Source organism: Pseudonaja textilis, chromosome 7, assembly GCF_049901715.1.
Source record: "Pseudonaja textilis isolate UNSWEBS1 chromosome 7, rPseTex1.2, whole genome shotgun sequence".
NCBI lineage: Eukaryota > Metazoa > Chordata > Lepidosauria > Squamata > Elapidae > Pseudonaja > Pseudonaja textilis.
This window is the reverse complement of record NC_141996.1, coordinates 45,291,962-45,312,513: the sequence shown is the minus strand read 5'-3', so window position 1 is coordinate 45,312,513 and position 20,552 is coordinate 45,291,962. Positions and strand designations below refer to the sequence as shown.

The following is a 20,552-nucleotide window of genomic DNA, read 5'->3' as shown; positions in this document are numbered from 1 at the left end:
GAATAGGACAAGACAGTTCTGCTGCTGATGTTACCTAGTATAGTAATGAAACAGTCAGAAACTAAATTGAAACAAGCTTGGAGACCAAACTACTGCCAAAATCTAAAACCCGAGCTAAAATATTTTCTATTATTTCAGAATAAAACAGTGTTAATTTCCTACCCCTTGCAAAATAGGCGAAAAGAATTTTAAACTATTAAAACTGTTTTCAAATTGTGAGCCTGTCATATACATACTATTTTATTAACAACAAAGCCGTTAGGAAAAATAATAAACATATTATATAAAAGTATAAATGTAGTAAGAATTATTAATTGTAATAAAAGACAAAATTCCAAAGCCCTGTTAACGAACTGTTATTGTAATCAATTTGTAGAAAATTTACCATGGCTTCAGTCCCAAATCATCCCAAAATAATACCTGCACTAGATTATTAGAGTAACAATGGTTGGAATATTAAAGGGGAAACTATGGTTTTTCAAGAAAAAAATGCATTTGCGCTCACTTAAAGTACAAAATGCAGTCTATACAGATAACAGTCGCTATATTCACAATGATATAACTATATCCATTATGGGCAAAGTTTTCCATTAGTGCTGATGTAATAGTTTATATAATACTGCTAAATAAGCTAATTGCTCACTCATATCTTTTTGAATCCAATCCAGGAATTTAAGATAAAAGTAATTATGTGTTAATGAGACCTTATTAATATAAAATTGCTTAGATGTAAAACAATTTATAGCTTTTGCCCAAGAGAAGCCATTTTATCTTTGCATATTCTAACTCACATTTAAACATATTCAAGCATAAAACTATGTTGAAATTGGGTTCAGAGGTATGACGGAGATTCTAAATCCATTAGTTCTCTAAATTTATGATGAACTTTGCACAAGTGTCTATATTGTGATAATAATTGTGTGGAATTCCTGTTTTCAGATGATGCCAAAATGAATATTTATATATCTTGTCTCTTCATTTTCCAAATATTTCTAAACTAATTGTGAAAAAAATTTTTAAGCTAGTTTTACTCCAAAAAGCCTCTAAATGTAAGAAACTACAAAGAGCTATACAAGAAAGTATTATAATGGTCTTCAGTAAAGGAGAAAGTAACATTTGGGGCACAACTATCTATGGTGAAGATATAACAATCATGAAATTGAATAATTTTTAAAATAATTTATATTAATGAATGCTTACATAATTCCACATCTGGTAATCCTAAAAATAAAACTTAATATACATTACTTTACAGAGTCCTGCAATTGAAACAACATACTGTATAGTAAGACTCTGACATATATTCCTTTTAACATAACATGACATAAACCATACTTTGGATGAGCAGAGAAAACAGAATAATTTCAAAAAAAAGTTTTTTTTGTTTCATTTGTTAAAAAGTGATTTTTAAAAAGGCAAAATACATTTTAACATAAAGATTGGCAATAGTTGCACCTCTACATAGCTACTGAAACGGCTCATAAGGGTAGTGTGTGTAATAATCAACTGATCTCTTTTCCTACCAACAGCTTGTGGGAGATAAAGGTCAAATTGCCTTAATATGCATCATCCCAGGTTGTATGCCTTTTTATTACTATATGTAAAATAGATTATTTTTTCTTGAGCCTTGATACATCACAATTGAAACACAGCCTCGTGAAAAGCAATCATTTACAAAATATCAGATTTTATCAAATGTAAATTACTTTCAATACATTCTAGAAGTATAGAATAGAAGTATTAGAAAACTCAAATCAATTCCTACTATATATACAAATACAACAGACTTGTTCTGACCTAGGCTTCCCCAAAAAGCACTAAGCAGACTCTTTGTCCCGGCAAAACCCCTTTATTAAATGAAAGTGAATTTCTTGCATTCACGTTCAGCCAAAGACCTGGCAAACAGTCTTTCAAGGGTGCAATTAGGAGCAGAGACCTTATCTATCTTGGAGAGCTGCCAAGTAAATATTTTCTAACTATTGCAGTTCTGACAAGGAAGGACTTGGCAGAGTATCTGATATGCACAGACAGATCTTCACACTGTTGCAATGAACAAAAGCCCACTCCCCTTTTAATCCCTATGGGAGGGGCCATTCACCATCCATCTGTGGCTTTACTCCCATGTCGACCCTTAATTCGTAATTGCTCTTTTCTTTTGGCAGCACAGTCTGGGAACCGTCTCCAGCTGCTCCCCACCTCACTGCTGTCCTACTCCAAAGGCAGCTAATAACTGCCAGACTGCCCTGGCCTCATCTCTGCCTCTGATGCAGAGCCCTTGTCCGAGCCTTCCTCAGCCTCCAGGTCTGGTCCATGCTCCTCCCCAACCTCCTCACTGTCTGTCTCTGTTGCCAGCTCCACTGGCGGCCGGCAGACCACAAGAAGACTATCCTACATTTAAATATGTAGAAATCACATTTTGCTGATAAGCCACTGTATCTTTTTACTATTCATTTATTATTTTCATGAGAATGAGCAATGATAAAATTAAATGTTCCAGAATTCTTCAAACTTCAAATAGCATTTTGCATTTTGCCTGTTTCTACTATTAAGTACACACACTGAAATAATCTACTAGGTCAAACTCCCAGCCCGGGGCTGGATGGGTCACATGCTGGCCATGCCTATGTCCAGTTTAGCAAAGGGGGGAAAAGTCCCAATATGTCCTATGATGCCACTGTGACGACATGAGTTTGACACCCCTGTACTAGGACAACAGAATGACAGAACTGTTCAAACCTAACTATTATTTAAACAATGTAGTCAAATTCTTAAGTGTTGTACTTCAGAGTAATGTATACCAAACCATACATTCATAATGCATTTCCAAATCCTTTGATTTTTTTTTCTGAAAGCATGTGAACACATACAAAGAACTCCTTTGTTATTACAATGGTGACATCTTTTTAAAAACATTAATGTGCAAACATAATTTAAAAACTCACAAATTTGACTAGACTGATAGTCAGATTTAATCCAAAGTAATTTTAAGAGGAAGCTGCCTTCTTATTGAACATTTGATTCTTATTATTATCTCTATTTTAAAAAGCAAGAAGACAGGTTATTGTAACAATTCAGTAGTCTTGTGCAGTGGAAGTTGTATGAATAAGATCAAACTCCATGAAGGAATTATAAAAATAGTAAAAGCAGAAAGTCTGAAATACAAAATTATGCAGTGACTTAACCAGCATTTGGCAGAAAATATTAACCAATAAAGAAAATTGCAGTATTTTTTCAAAAACTGTTTTTCATGGTGCAGACAGAAATTTTATAGAAGAAATCTGACATACAATCAAATATAAAGTTTATTGAACACATAATTAAGGCAGACATAAGGATTTATATCTAACAGTATCAAGAAACCTAAAAGACTTCAATATGTGAAGACTAATATTTCTCTCCAGTATCTAAATTTAGTAATAATAGTGTGTGCACTTCAAAAATTGTTTATTATCTAATTCAATATATCATATTATCAGATCAGGTCCACTTAATAAATATCAAAGTTATTTGTACTATGTTGCATTACATTTAGAAATAAAAATTCTTAAATTAAAATTAGGTAACACAGAAACACTTTACTACAATTAAAAGTAACATATTATGGTGGTTCTTGATTTATGACCAATTATTATGGTCCTGAAAAAAAATGAGTTTAAGACCATGAGTTTAAGCTCACTGCAGCACTCCTGCAATCATAGATTAAAATTCTGGGTCTTGGCAATTTCCCCCCGTCTATTCAATCTATTACTTTTTGAGCATCCTGCACAATGGCAGGGTTGGGCTAAAGTAGAGGCCTATGACTTTCCGCAGTCTCAATCTGCTAACACGCCCCCCCCCCCGCCGCCCCAAGCTTCTACTTCAGCCCCAGAACTTTCTTATCTTCCCCAGGTTTCATAAAAATGGATGCACAATTTGGAGAATGGCAAAAGTCCCATTCTTGTGGTGCTTCAGACCCCTCATTCTCCAAAGCATGCATGCCATTCCTTCTCCAGGCCATATATTCAATTCTAATTACTCTTCAAAAATCTTCTAGTCTTCCTCAGGTCTTGCAAGAATGGAGAAGGAATGGCTGACTAGTGCTGCTTTGCGGGGTGGCCAAAAGGGCATAGATCATGAGGAAATAGGAAGATGGGGAGAGATGTATGGCCCTGCAGTCATAAAGCTCTGCTTGGCCTGGTGAGATAGCTGAGGCTTCTCAGGGTGCAGCACTATTGTGTCACACTACAGCTCTCCCCAGCTTGCATGCAGCCTGCACCAGATTTCCTTTCTTTGTGGTATGTGAGACACTCTCTCTGCTTAACAATCCATAATTCAGGAGTGCTGAGATTGCTAAGTGACGTGATCACATGATATATCGCTTTACAACTGCATTACTTGGCAACTGAAATTCTGGTCACAACTATGATTGTGAGACAAGAAACATCTATATACTAATTTGGGTTACTACAAGAGAAGTTTAAATATTAATTCTTGGTATCTTATTTTTTTAATGATTCATATATACAAGAACCACAATTTCAAAAAAAATTAAGTTATCAAGTGTAAATATTTAAAGTTGCAGTACATTTTTGAAATTATTCATGTGTAAAAAAAAGCATAAGAGCCAATTTGTTGAAGTGGTTAAGGCATCAGGCTAGAAACTGAGAGACAGGGAGTTCTAGTCCCACCTTAGGCACAAAGCGAACTGGGGAACTTGGGCTAGTCATATTCTCTCAGCCCTACGAAGGAGGCAACGGCTTTCTGAAAAACCTTGTCAAGAAAACTGCAGGGGCTTGTTCAGGCAGTCTCCAAGAATTGGACATGATGAATGGGAAAAAGAAAGACAGAAGCAAACTTTATAATTCATTGGGAGCAATTTTCTAATAAGAATGTATAACTTTCCACATATATATATATAAACTACCAGCTTAAGCTGATATTCACTTTTTGGTATTCCAATTTTTTTAATTGGTAATAAAATCAATGGAGCAATATAAATAGGATGAGTTAATAAAAAAGTACTAATTGATAACTCTGAGGATATTAATATAGTGGGGAAGCCCTCACCAGTTCTTGGGTTACAGAAAACTTTACTACAAAAATGTAATTGTGCCAGTATATTTTATAAATTAAATTGAAGTATTCTGGTCCCATAAGTTGCACAAATCTTTATAAAAAACAAGGAGTTTCAAAATGGCAAGTACAATATCATTAATGATTGAATTCAGGTTTAATTTCACTATCAAATACTGTTTGTAGTTAGTATGCTGACTAAATCCATTCAATATTACATATCTAGAAAGGAGTAGTTTATCCACATATAACAAGCAATATCCTGTAAGACTGGAGAGAGCAAGAGCGAGCGAGAGAGAGAGTGTGTGAGAGGACAGAAATTGGTAAATATGGTAAACATGTGCATTACTATATCTAATAATGCATTTTAAATATTCTAAGTTTTTGAGAAGAGTATTCCAGAATCAATATTACAAGAATGCAAGTCTCTATTTTCAGATTTGTGAACAGAAAAACTATCATTGTAACAGTTCTCATATAAACAGGTATCTGTAACAATGTAAATACAAAATGCTTCATGTCATACAATCTACTATAACTAATAGATCAATAATTCATATTTTAATATTTATTTAGAAATCCCTACAAAGGTGGATAACATTTTTTCACTGTCAACTTTTTTCAATAAAAGCAGTCAAACTTAATAAAAATAAGTTGAGCTAAGCACATATCTTGATGCTCAATTGTACATGTAGATCTGGTACAAACTAATCATCAATGTGGTAATGAACTGATGAAACTTCAAATTAATGTCATGTTATACTATGGAACCATCTTTGCTTTGTGCTGGTATCATCACAGGAATAGCTCCCATTCTACTTAGATTAGGTGCAGCTACCTTTGGTGGATCAAAGTACTGATCTTGAGAGGGTGTACGTTCTTCACTTGGCACTTTATTGTACTGAGTTTTGGTAAAACCATCCATATTAGATGGAGACATTGAGCCCAAAGATGACCGATTACTCCCTATATAGCTGCGCGCTGTTGAGGCACGGCTCTTTGGAGGAGGGACATCCTCTCTGAAATGAAACATATTTAAGAATTTACTTAAGAATCTTTAGAAACACTAAAAACCCATCAATACTTTTTATTTAACAAAGGGTACTAACACTATCATAACAGCAAAATACGTGTTTTCTGTATCACAGTGTTTCTAAAACTTGGCAACCTTAAGATGAGTGAAATTTAACTTCCATAATTCCCCAGCCACTGATTTATTCTTCTATCCTTAATTTTTTAGAATATTTTTGTCAAATAAATCTATGTAACATAAACTATTTTTATTCTATTTATTTATTCTAAGCTACATTCCGAGCCTAAATAAATGTAAATAAATAAATGCATGGTGATTTAAGATGCATTTTATTTATTTACTAATAATTAATTAGTTTAATTTATATGCCAATCAGCCTGACTCTGAGTGGCACGGTGCAGCCTGACTCTGAGTGGCACGGTGCATCCTTTAAGACAATTAATTAGTGTCTCCCAAGTTTCAGTTTCACTATCAAAAGAAAAAAAATTCAAGGACAGGAAATAGAAAGAAAAAATAATAATTTCTTGAAGAAAGGAAAGAATTGATACACTAATATAGATCACAGTATGTTGTTATATTTTAATATTTAAAATGCTAATATTTATATACAAAATTATACATTCATCATTGCATTTTCTTGCTGTATGAAATATAACAATTTAATACTTTTGTTATTTTAGCTAACAAAATGGCTTTGAAGAACTGCTTTTCAATGCTATGGCAAATATCAGTATCTATTCAGTGTTCTATTAGCACATAAAGCCAAAGTGTGCTTATTAGGTTTTCTGACTGATACCATTTTACCAAAGCAAATAAAATCATCTGTTGACTGTTGCATCTAAAAGGTGCCAACCTTTTTGGTTGATTAAATGTTCTTTTAGGTTTTGTTTAGTTTTAGAATATTTAATATTTCCATTATTGCTCTTTCTTTATATTGAATTACACTCAATAGTTTCTACCTTCTTAATCACATTTAATTTTTCACACATTCTAATATTTATGTTGTCATTTATAAAATAAAATCTTGCTAGGTCCATTCCAATATTTTCCCACTTTGTTTTATAAATTTGTGAATTTTGTGTAATAACAACAAACCAAATCATATGAAACCATTTTTCAAGCAAAAGTTTATCCAGACACTTCCACTGTTATTTAGCTGATATTTTTGTGGCTAAAAGCAGGTAAATCAATATTTCTAGGAGTTAATGTTTTTAGAAATAATGTTTTGAAATACTCAATTAATCAAAATGCCGCACCTGATATCATGATGTACTTCTTTTTCATATTTTGTGTCTCTTTGTTTCTTATAGCAACAGAAAATGAACAAAGCCATTAAGCTGAGTGCCAGAAGAGTTCCTATAACTGCTCCAGCAATAGTACCAGCTCTATCGATAGCTAAAATAAAAAAAAACAGGTAGCAGAAATTAATTTTGCAGTTTAATGACAACTATTTACCTAATGTCTATTTTTATTACTTCACTTGCCTGTTGACTAATACTTACGGGGTGTAATAGTCAGTATGACAGAACATTCATCTCTGCCAACTTTATTGTAAGCCAAACACGTGTAAGTACCAGAATAAGTCTGAGAGGCATTTTTCACAAATAAGTCGCCTGTATTTTCAACTGTAAATATTTAAGGTATTTGTTAGAATTTTTGCAACAATCTATAGAATAAAAAACAATAATTTAACATGTTATTTCATGTAATGTCCTTTATTACTTAAATATAGCATATTTTATTGATGTAAATCTATAGCTAATACAGAGTATTAGAATTAGTTTGAAAATGAGGGTAAGTAGAAGCTCTTCTCCTACTGCCTATGCATATAAGTACTTCTACAGAAGAACACTGTTCCTGTCATCAGAGTAGTTACAAATCACAAATCATATACATTTTAAGGGAGAGATGTTTTCTGATAAAGAAACTAAATGAGTGTTATCACATTACAAAATTATTAATGATGTGTGAATTCTTCAAATAAGATAATTCATAATACATGAGAAGTTTGTTCAACATACTACTTTGAGATTTTAGAGCAATGTTTTTTGCAAGGCTACTCCTCCCTGCCGAAACCTGCTTACCATTCTGAGGTAAGTCTACATTAGATAAGTGCTATCAGCTACCAAGAAGACTTCATGAAATATTATAATTACCCCAAGAGTCTTACAGAATTATCTCCACTTAAAATTAAATATATATATAAATATTCTTGCACATGGGTGTGCAAATTCACTGAATCAAGGACCTAAAGCAAAGCAACTTATTAAAGCCGGCAGATTCCAAACTGGTGTTTTTGGCTGGCTTCAAAACTAGTCCAGAATTCCTTAGTATTTCTTATAACTTTTCTGTACTTACTCTCATTAGGGAATAGCCAAATTTATATTGTATATATTTGGGGTAGTAATACTGTATGTACATTTTGCTCATGCTCCCTTTCTATTACCAAATGTTTTATTCGTGCACCTTAATTTTTAATTAAGCATTTGCCATTTAGGAACAAAACAAATATTCCATCCTGAACCTTTCTGCATCAATCCTTCCAAAAGAATATGGGCAACAGTAAACAGTAGAGAACAATGCCATATCTCTGTTTTCATCAGCTATATTTTTGTCTATTTTTCCTTTTCAACTAGCTTTAAGAACTCAAATTTTGATGATATACCACTGAGAAAGATTTTGGACAATTACATGGTAAATAAAATACCTCATGACAACATAAATTAAACAAAATGATTTTTGTTATATGTCAAAAGTTATATCTAAAAATAATTTAGCATTTGAAGACAGTAAAACAATAGCCCTGTCTATGAAAAATATATTAATAACATGAAAGCATACTTGGTAATGCTGTTGCTGGAAGTTCTTGTGAACCAGTAGTTTTTTTCCAGGAGTAAACTATGATGGAAGAACCTTCTTGGGATTTACATTTCAGAGTAAGATCACTTCCAATCTCCTGAGATCCTTCAATGTAGCATTTAGTCTTCATGGGTTTTTCTAACAAATAAAGAATCTAATATAAGTTTTAATTATGATTAAATGAATTGGAATTTTCTTCTATACCTAGGAGATTTTAGCAGGATATTAAACGGTAGTGATTTACCCTAGCAACAGTATGACACCAAATCCAGAACTACATCACATATTTGCATATTAACCTAAAACAATATCCTTTTCTCGGTTCACAATAAGATTCACAATCCTGTAAGTGTCTCCTTAGCTCAAGCATGTATTTTCCTGGACTGTAATGCTAACCTGTGAGTCAGGGAAAAGTTTCAAATTTTAGGAGATAACCACCTATAATCCTGATGAAATACCTGCTTCACTTCAGATTGTAAAAGCTAACCATTCCAAGCTACTATTCTACAAACCTTTGATCTGCAATATCATAGTAAATTGTATGTGTTATAGATATATAATTTCTAATTATATCAATTACCATGATGATAGTATGTCAGAACCAGTGAGTATTGGCTTAGGTTAAATGAAATCAAGATTTAAACTTCCATAGCCACGGAAGCCAACTCGCTGACTTCGGACCAGTTATTCTCTGGTCAGTAGTTCTCAACCTTTTCTTCACCATGGACTCCCTTTAAATAGCTTTTATGGCCACAGACCACCAAGACTTAACTGAAGGTTTAAAGCAGTAGACTGCACCAAGACTTCACAGACCCCCTGTGACATCACAGTCCCCTAGGGTCCGCGGTCCACAGGTTGAGAACCACAATCTTAGGTTATTCTACCCCAACAGAGCTTTTCTACGATAAAATTAAAGAATCTACTTTGTATGCCAATTTGAACTCCTAGAGTAAGTGCATGAAATAATAAATATATTAGAATAATGAATGACAATTGAAGTGGAAGACCAACAAGTTACACATTGAAACATATTAATCCCTCAATCTCTCTTTTTAGTTCTATGTGCTGGTTCTCCTCTGAGAGTTTATTTTTAACTGCCTCAACTTAGTGCTTTTATTCTGAAACATGTATGTTCCCAAATAAATCACTTAGTTACAAAATCTAGAATTTGAAGAAACATTACAAAATTTGTAGAGGGAAAATTGAAAGTTAAAAATATAGTTTCATCTTAGTAGTTCAACCTATATTTCTACTAAAATCAAAACACAGAAATTTCAAGCAGCATAATTTAGTAATAGAGTTGCTTTCTAGGAAAGGCTGGGATATGCATAACTGTTATGTTTGTATTATGTATACATAATCTAGAGAATTTTACTAGAAAGTTAAATATTGTTGAATGAGCAGTATGATAGATGCCCTTTCACAATCATAATTTTATATTATGTAACAACAAAAGTATAATTCACATATCATTTGTATTGCATATGTATCATCATGCTTCATTTTTCTTAGTTTTAATTTCCCAAGGTCATGGGAATATAATTCAAAAGATGTAAATCTAAAGAGGTAACATATTGAAATTTATGAGAATTAAAAAAACAACAACAAGATGCTAATTTTACAAGAAAACTACCCAAATTATTGCTTAGTATCCAACAGTGCATTATATTTTTTACATTATACTGTACTTCCTATGTATTGAATATTCATATTTACCTCATACAAAGCTATACAAAAAAGGCAAATCATAAATACCTTACCAAGTACTGTCAAGTGGACTCTATGAGTTTTAACACTAGGAAGTTTCTTTACTTTACATTGGTATTTGCCAGTATCTTCTGCTTTTAAATTTAAGATATCAATGCTTGCATTTCCAGATGCTGGATTTTGTTTAGCAAATTGTACTCGTCCCTCCACATCATATGTATCATAAACATTGCCATCATTATATATGATAACCTGAATGGGGGGGGGAAAGGTTCATTAAGCTACAGTGGTGTTTAAAAGTTTGTGAACTCTTTTAAATTTCTCATATCTGCATAAATATGGCATAAAACATACACAAGTTCTAAAATTAGATGAAGGGTGCCGTCAAAAACATACTTGTTAATTAATTACTGAAGAAAATGGTCCAAAGCTACATATTTCTGTGTAACAAAAGTATGTGAATATCTAGGATTATCAGTTCATTTAAAGGAGAAATGTCATGTTTTAATCAATGGAAAGATAATCAGCAGTGAGTATGGGAGGTCCTGCATAATTTAAAGAACAAAGTAATTCTGGATATGCACTATCAAAGTCCGATCCGCACAACAGGGTGGCATCTCCACAAGACTTGCATCATGCTTGGTATCCAACTGAGAGCAAATCCAAATGATTTTATCTGCTAGATGCCCAGAGAATTCTTCCATATGGTGCTGCAGAATGATTTTCGGGCCACCCTTTCCAATAGATGCAATAAGAGCAGAAAAGTATTGACGCTTCGCCACTCTTACTGCCACAAGGTAAACCTTAACAGTGGCCTTAACATGTGCTTAGAATTCGTTTTTTGTTTTCTTCCAATGGCACTCTAGGGTCTCTTGAAGCTTGTCAGCTTATTATATTTCTGACTCACTTGTTTAATTGTTTAATTTCTTTACCTACTTTTAGGACTTGTGTGTCAAACAGAACACATTTTAAGACACTGTACATCTTAGCTATAAGTAATCTGTTAAATATACTTCTCCAAAGTATAGTATCCTAGAGAAGGATACAGTATTCTCATTAAAAATTTAACTTACAATGCACACAGCCTAAACTCAAAATGAGTATTATATCTACACAATAATTTCTACTTACTGTTTTCTCCCCTTCTGGTGCCAAAATACTCCATTCAATTTCAACCATTCTACTATTTCCTGTAGCAAGAGTAAATGTGCACAGCAGTGTAACTTTATCTCCTTGAGCTTTTGTAACCGTGTATTCTGTCGATGTTATTGTTATACCTTCAATTAGATCTAGGAAAAGTATTATGAAATCAAGTATATTAGATTCAATATTTTAAAGGTTAAAGACAACATCTTATCTGTATAATTGAAACATTTTTATAGCAAGTGTTTGGTTTTTAGATAACCAGAGGAATCAATTGACTTTATAATCATTTGCACATTATGATCAAAAGGACTATGTATTTTTATAGAAAAGCTTATTAGGACCAGGATGAGGCGGAGGTAGAGAAGGAAGGAGGGTTAGGGTGGATCATTTCCAGCACCAGAACCAAAGCCCATTATGACACATCCAGACTCTCATATGACCAGACAAGATGCCTGCAAATCACTGAAACAGTCAGAGCTATAGATATAAAGCTGAGTATAATCAGCACACTGATGATACCTTATTCCAAATTGTCAGATGACCTTACCCAACACCTTACATGGATGTTAAACAGGAAGCAAGAATCCAGTCTGTGGAATCCCACAAAGAGGCCATAGGCTGGACTTCCTCTCAACACAGACTGGAACCAACCACGGAGAAAGGAAGAGAATCAACACAATACTATGCTGTTCACTGAAATGCAATCAGATCAAAAGCCGAAGGTGCCCCTTTCTTCCACATAGTGTTCAGGGCTTCAGTTAGTTTAGCAGACCTCCTGGACAACCTCAAGCTCCCTCTGAAACCCAAGCAAGTCAATTTCAAGATATAATACATTTCAACATATGGTTTAATGATCGGAGAAATATTTCAGAGGCATTTAAGGAAAACACCAACATTTATTTGTGTTCCTTTACATATATTATCAATAAAAGTCCAAAATTTTATTATTTATTTTAAATTTAACCAGCAAAAATCTCAATAAATTAAGTACATTTTACCTCTATGTACAAGTAGTCCTCAACTTACTATGACATTTATTTAGTGACTACTCAAAGGTACAACAGCACTGAAAGATGTGATTTACAATCATTTCTCACACTTACAGAGTCCTGATGGCAAAGTGGAATGCAATATTGCATGCTAATTCTGCCCATATCCCGGAGTTCCATCCTGACAGGCTCAAGGTTGATTCAGCCTTCCATGCTTCTGAGATTGATAAAATGAGGACCTAGATTGTTGGGTGTAACATTGTAATTCACTCAAAGTGCTGTTAAGCATTATGGAGTGAAATACACAGTGGATATAGAGAGGGCTGTAAAGCACTATAAAGTAGTATGTAAGTCTAGGTGCTATTTCTACTGCTAAAACTGTCGTACCATCCTCATGATTATGTGATCAAAATTTGGATGCTTGGCACCTAGCATGTTTTTATAATGGTTGTAGCACCTCAGGGTCATGTCATCACCATTTGCAACCTTCCCATCTGGCTTCCAACAGCAAAGTCAAGGGGAGAGTCCAGATTTAACAACTGCACGATTTACTTATCAATTACAGCAAGCATGGCAAAAAGAGGTTGTAAAACTGGGTGGGACTCACTCACTTAGCAACCAAAATTCTGGACTCAACTGTTGTTGTAAGTTGAGGACTACCTATAATGGCATTTGTTTCTGATAGAAGTGAAAAATTTGCCAAATATACACCGTTGTGTATTAGTAAATAATACCAAAATGACATTTTGAGGATAAGCCTGAAACTCTGGCCATAATGCTATGAAATAATCATCTACAAATTTACAATTAATATAATAATTTATACTAGTTCAAAAAATTAATGCAAAACTATTTTCAAACATATAAAAATATAATGACTGTTTTTAGCTATACATTTTTATTTAATTCCATCCAAGATAAAAATAAGTTTAGTTTTCATTACAGGGGAGAATACTAATAGACTTCAATGTTAAAAAAATAAACATTAATACTGATGTTACAAGAAATGCTTATGGTAACAACAATACAAGAAATCAGAAATTGAGTCTTCCTTTCCAACATTATTCCATTTCTATCCTTTTCCTTCTTACAATTACAATATTTCCCATATACTGAGTGGTTTGCAAATACAGTATAAAGACCTTTAAAATAAATAGAATGTTCTCTTTATATGAGATCATTTAACACTCTTCTTAAAGAGAACCAATTCTGGAATACCAGTGGTAAACAATATTTACTTCGCCTGTTTTCAAGTGTCTCTAGGCACTTATTGATAATACCAGAATATAATTAGTTGATGACTGTGGATCCTTTTTCACTTTAACCTTTATTGAAATAAAGTGACACCTTTGAAAGTACTACATTATAAAAAATAAATTTTAGACACTTTCAGGGACCAGTAACTTGTCCTAGGCTCAGAATATAAGAAATTTATCTCAGATTATTAAATTGTTAGTATAATATAAATATTAACATTAAAAACTAATTACCATTTCCTCAAAAATAGGACCTACCCCAAACCTAAGCCCTGGTCTGATTTTAAGCATGCCTAATTATAAACCCTAGCCCAAAAATAAACCCTACTGAAGGGGCTTCATAGGCATGGCCAGCATAGAGACGGCAAGCGTGTGGGGGCTAATGGTGTCCGCCAGGAGCCGTAGCCCACGCAGGCAACTTGATTACCTGTCAAAGCAGCAGGTGGAGCCAGAGGTGAGGGAGGCATGTGACCTGGATGTACCATGCGGACTGTGGGAAAGCCAAGAGTTGGTGGATTGGAGCAGCCAATGGCCAGAGAAGGCTTATCTGTGCAGTGGCACCAGCAGCAGACAGAGGCAGAGGTGCAGGGGGTAAGGCAGGCAATCCAGAAGAGCCGCATGGCCTGCAGGAAAGCCTAGAGTCAGTTGGCCGGAGTGGCTGGCCAGCCATGGGAGGCTTGTCTTCACGTCTCTTGGCTTGCCTTTGGCCCGCTCAGTGTGTTGGGATTGCCTGCCTTCCACTCCACGCCTCTGCCTGCCTTCTGCTGGTGCTGCCATGCAAAGATGAGCCTCCTGCTCCAGCCTGACTCTGTTTTCCCATGGCCTGCACAGAGCATCTGCATCGCCTCCCTCCCTCACACCTCTGTCTCCTCTCGGTTTTCCCACGGTCTGCATAGAGTGTCTGGATCGCCTGCCTCCCCCCACGCCTCTGTCTTCATCTGTTGCTTCAACAGGGAATTAATTCACCTGTGATGTGCGGACTGTGCAGCCCCACAGTGCGCCAAAGGACCGTCAGGCTGCAACTGCTGCCGGATACAGTCAGTTCCCATGCACCCAGCTGGGCACATCATCCTGAAATCATGTTTCCCCAAAATTGGAGCCCCCAAAATATAAGACTGGGTCTTATTTTCAGGAAAATTTTATTTATTTTTATATGTATGTATGCATGTATGTATGGCATTCAGCTTTGTTCGGGTATTTTCCCATGTCACTGTAGTTGTGCTTTTAAAGTTGTAGCAACGTTTCGGCAGAATCTCATCTGCCATCATCAGGGTTCTAGTTGCCGAAACGTTGCTACAACTTTAAAAGCACAACTACAATGACGTGGGAAAATACCCGAACAAAGCTGAATGCCATACATGTAAATACCCGCGATAACACACACACACACACACACACACACACACACACATATATATATCCATCCTAACCCTGTATATATCTCTATATAAAATGCAATTAAATAATTTAACCATTTTATTTTCAAAATATTGTAACAATAATCTGGATAATTGGGTCTCATTTAAACTATTTGGGGTAAAATTAATAATACATACCTTCAGGTATGTGGTATATCTCCATTTTATTTTTACAAAATGTGTTTTCAGAAACTTAATGCACTGTTTCAGAGGTTTATATTCACATACTATTTAAATTTTTGAACAAAACATAATGGTTTTGATGTTTTATTTCTTTTTTTTATTATTGAGTTAACTGTTTTAAATATTAATTTAATTCTACAATAACATTAATGTCATATTCTGGTAGTGATTAGTATACATGTTTGAGAGTTGTAATTTTTTGTGCTTTCTTCTCTTCCCTGATAAAACAAAACATTACATCTAACCTCTGCTTTAGCTGTGTTTAAAGGAACTGGCAAAATTTAAAAGCAAAAACAAGCAATAAAAATTCAAAATACAAACTGAAATTAGTCATAAATATTAAAATCACCTAAAAAAACTAGCAAGAGAAATTTTCTTTTCGTATTTCTGAAAAAGAGACAGAGTAAAGACCAAACAATTCATGGAGGAATTGTGACCCATGATTTAGAAGGAAAGGTGAAGTCCCTCTTTCACATGTCATCCAAATGGGCTTCTGCTAGTGGGGCATTCAAAAGTGCTTCCACTGCAGATTTGTATAGTACTATAAAGGTAGAATCCCTTAGGTATTTAAATCCCAAGCTGGTTGGTGTTTTTGATATGAATATCCATATCATAAATTGTGTCTGATAAGCAACTAGCAATTCAATAAAAGCGTAATGAAATCTCTTTAGTTTCACTATGCAGTACTTAACTGCTGTATTCAAGTTATTAACCCATATAGAACCCTGTTGCAGCTGTCAAAACAGAATCCAAATACAGCTTGGCCCAAATATGATTAGCTAAGGATAAGATATAGCTGATAAAAGGCAGATATATTACACAAACCCATTCATAAAGATTACAAACCTGTCCCCCAAATGCTAAACTTCAATCTTTATCACATTTCCTATATAATACACCAATAGCACTTCAGACCTGTCTGGATTTAATTACCCACTATTCTCACACATGATAATTAAACAAATAAAAGTGTTTCAGTGGTTAGTTTCCTAACCATGCTTTCTGGATGTGGCCTAACAGGAAGGGCAGGGCAGATGAAAGTCATGGATAGAACAGTTTTAGAATGGGAGGAATAGTATATCTACTCTAAAATACAGCAGTCTAGTTGCTAGCTGATGCTTGTCCTTACAAGCCTATTATCCCAGTACTCTTGGGGTTTCAGTGGATATAGAAAATTTACACACCTCTATTAAAATGCTAGTTTTTTGAGATGTGAAAAAATCAGACAAAATTAAATCACTTCTGATTTTTTTCCACCTTTAATATAGCATATCAGCTGTACTTATGAAAAGTCTAAAATGACATTGGAAGATGAGAACTTTAAGTTGGAAGGTGTTCAATACACTACTGAGGAACAGCAGTGGACAATTAGAAGTAGCTTCATAAAAGTGGCTGGGCCAAAACTGAAAAGATGCTCAGTTGTGGATGTGTCTGGTGGTGAAAGGAAAGTCCAATGTTGTATAGAACAATATTGCATAGGAACCTGGAATGTAAGATCAATTAATCAAGATAAATTAATGTCATCAAAGATGACATCAAAGATGAGATGGCAAGATTGAACATTAACATCTTGGGAATCAATGAACTACCTACCATGTTTCTCCAACAATATGCCCCTCCAATAGGAAGACCCAGCATGTTTTCTAGGCATAAAATGAAATTAAGCCCGCCCCCCCAAATTTAGGCCTAGTTTAAAACATGCGAAATTGGGGGGGGGAGGTGGGGGGAAACTTGCCATTAGGAGCGCCCCGCGGGCAGCTAGGCCTCACTATCAGCCGCTCCTAACACCATGGTGGAGCACGGAAGGCTCCCTTAACCCTCCCTTACCCGGGTCAGCAGGCGGGCAGCGTTGGCATGGATGTTCGGCAGCATTTCAGCCACTTCTCAGGCCTTCGTAGCTTCCCACCGGTGCTGGCGCCTCTCTTGCCAGTGCCATCTCCAACAACAGTGTCTGAGTCGCTCCTGCTTTTCCCTGTTCCCGTAACAACAGGGGAAAAAAAAATTGCGGTACCTGGGAGCCCCGCGCGCTGCATTTTGGTTTAATCCCGAGAGACTGGGTGGACGTGAGAAGAGCTGAGGGAGCGTCTCTGCTGCTGCTACCCTTGGTGCTCCAGCCTCGGGCTCTGCAAGTTTGCAAAAGTCCCAGTGCGCAGCCTGTTCCTGCATTCCAAGCACACCCAGGCCGAGCTGCAGCTGTCCCTCTCTCGCCAGCGCAGTCTCCAATAACAGTGGCAGCAGCAGCGGGAACCATGGAAGTTACGGAGGGGGCTCCCCCACCCGAGAAGCAGCTAAAACGCTTCCACGGTTGCCGCAGCTGCTGCCGCTGTTATTGGAGACAGCGCTAGCAAGAGGGACAGCTGCAGCTTGGCCTGGGAGCTTGGAATGCAGGAATGGGCTGCGCACTGTGACTTTTGCAAACTTGCAGACCCTGAGGCTGGAGCACCAAGGGTAGCAGCAGCAGAGACACTCCCTCAGCTCTTCTCACACCCATCCAGCCGCTCAGGATTAAACCAAAACGCAGCACGCAGCACTCCCAGGTACCTCAAAATCGTTTATTTCCTGTTGTTACAGGGCCGGGGAAAAGCAGAAGCGACTCAGACGCTATTGTTGGAAACGGCGCTGGTGCGTTGGGCGGGGGGGAGAAATTAATTCACCCCCGAAAAGACATCCTAGCCGTTTTTTCAGGACTCAAAAAAAATAAGGCCCAGCCTTATTTTGTGGGGAACACGGTAGATGGAATGGACAAATTTAATTCTAACAACCAGTAGATCTATTACTATAGGCAAGAATCCCATAGAAGAAATGGATAGTCATAGTCAACTCAAGTAGGAAAAGCAGTGCTGGGATACAATCTCAAAAATGATTGAATGATCTTGGTTTGAATCCAAGGCAAATGATTCAACATCACAATAAATCAGGTCTATGCCCCCATCACTGATGCCAAAAAAGCTGAAGTTGACTGGTTCAATGAAGAATGACAATTCATTATAGAACAGGGATGTCAAACTAGCAGCCCACAGGCCAGATGTGTCACATGCAGGCCATGGCCACCCCAGCTCCACATCCATGCCCATGTCATGTGACGGCAAGTTTGACACCTGTGTTCTAGAACAAACACCAAAAAAGATGTCCTTTTTACTTGACACAATGTGAGCATGAACTCACATTTACAACCTGTTGCAGGATCCTGCAGTTATGTGATCATGATTTGTGACCTTTTTTTGCTGATTTACAGCAAAAAAGGAAACCCATTCAAAAACCTGGATTCGCTTAACAACTGTCATGATTCACTTAATGACAATTGTAAACACTGTTTTAAAATCAAGTCTGATTCAACTTATGACTACAATGATTTATGGTGGAAATTCCAGTCCCAACTGTGGTAGTTAGTTGAGGACAATTTTTATTTTTGAATATTTTTGAAACCCTTAAATTGAGTTTAAAAAATGGTACTTATTAACCAAATATAATTCCAGCCTGAAGTTATTAAAACAAAACTTTTGAACATGCAGGATTACAAGTTATAAAAGTGAGCATTTGCAGATGTTTCAGTTTTGGAAATTTGCAACTGGGTGGCAAGCAAAAGGTAGATAGTCAGGATCATGTCTACAGGACCCATCTACTGTTTAAATATGTAGTTCTGCCAAGTTTACATTGCTTAAATTTCCTGCTTAGGTTCTATAGGATGTTCAGAATTATTTTATAGTTATTGTTAAAAGGCAAAATTTTGTATTTTAAAATTGTTAATGCTTTTGCATACTTTTTTGTGAATAATTAGTTCATTAACATCTGAGGAAATGCTGTTTGAATTTCCTATTTCAGTAGTTTGTATTTAAAGTGAACATGATATACAGATATTGATATACACACAAAATATTACTTGATGACCCAAAAGAATTTTTATCCTATGAATAATGTTGCAAAACTATGACATCAACAGTGGCATAAGATATCTGGACAGGAAACAAAGAGCTGGAAAATGCTGAAAAGCTTTTAGTTTCCCTAGCTTTTAACCTCACAGGTGTTGGTATAAATTGAATTCTGTGTGCAGTTTGAGTTACATTTTGAACACAGGAAATAATTATAGCAAGACAGCAGTTTCCTAGCATTAAATGATTTAAATCCTATTATCACTCAACTTTATGAAGAGAAACCTTCATAAAGATCTGTGTATTTGTAAAAAAATTGTAGCCCACCCAGAGTCTGTCTCTGGAGTTGGATGACATACAAATTTAATTTTTAAAAAGTTGTGTTGGAGAACACCTGAAGATATGTTCTAAATAACTAAAGTATTTGCATATCGTAAGCTTAATACTTCTACATAAAACTTTTAGGAACTAGCATAATGTTTAAGCAAATGTCTTCTTGTTTTACCTGTACTTCTAGTTGTTACTGTACAAGATCACATATTCGAATAAGGAGACTTACTAATTTTGATTTAGGTTATCACTTTAATTTTATTCCTCCCAATGTGGGTCTAAAATGGCAGGTAAGGGTAAATCTGTCAAATCATAAAGTTCTGAATATAGTCTGCAGCATGATTTCTAACTAAGTATACCTAAAATGGGTATAATTAAAAACTATAAGCATTTCAAATGCATTTTAAGGAATAATACTTCCAAACAGAATTAAAACGTATTTTATATAGTTATTTGGATTCTAACATTTTTTTCTGGAAGGCATATTACCAAAATATGTGTAAAAAATATGTCCTATAAAAGCTTCTTGAGGCTGTATCTTTAGTGCCTAGTGTTAAAGATATAAAAGACTAAATTTTTAAATAACAATCTTTGCAACTGTCCCAAAGGTGCTTTTTAAGAGGCAACTGGACTTTGTTTTTCTTTGAAAACCTTTCGCTTCTCATCCAAGACACTTCTTCAGCTTTGGGACAGCCCATGACTAGGATGAT

The 20,552-nt window shown here is 35.4% G+C and overlaps 1 protein-coding gene across 3 annotated transcripts in view; it reads right to left on the bottom strand.

Annotated features, from left to right (window-relative positions):
* The window catches only part of CXADR (CXADR cell adhesion molecule), a 244,819-nt gene that overhangs the window by 1,614 nt on the left and 222,653 nt on the right, over window positions 1-20,552 (bottom strand). For 2 of the 3 annotated variants that reach the window (XM_087937524.1, XM_026700651.2), the window contains 6 exons: window positions 11,783-11,940; window positions 10,705-10,903; window positions 8,927-9,082; window positions 7,588-7,710; window positions 7,342-7,480; window positions 3,285-6,071 (listed from right to left, as the gene is read on the bottom strand). In XM_087937524.1, coding sequence (XP_087793650.1) covers window positions 5,810-6,071; window positions 7,342-7,480; window positions 7,588-7,710; window positions 8,927-9,082; window positions 10,705-10,903; window positions 11,783-11,830 — 927 coding nt within the window. In that variant the 5' untranslated portion in view covers window positions 11,831-11,940 and the 3' untranslated portion in view covers window positions 3,285-5,809. Of the gene's footprint in view, window positions 1-3,284; window positions 6,072-7,341; window positions 7,481-7,587; window positions 7,711-8,926; window positions 9,083-10,704; window positions 10,904-11,782; window positions 11,941-20,552 lie in introns of those variants that run through there. The other variant, XM_026700650.2, reaches the window with a different exon arrangement.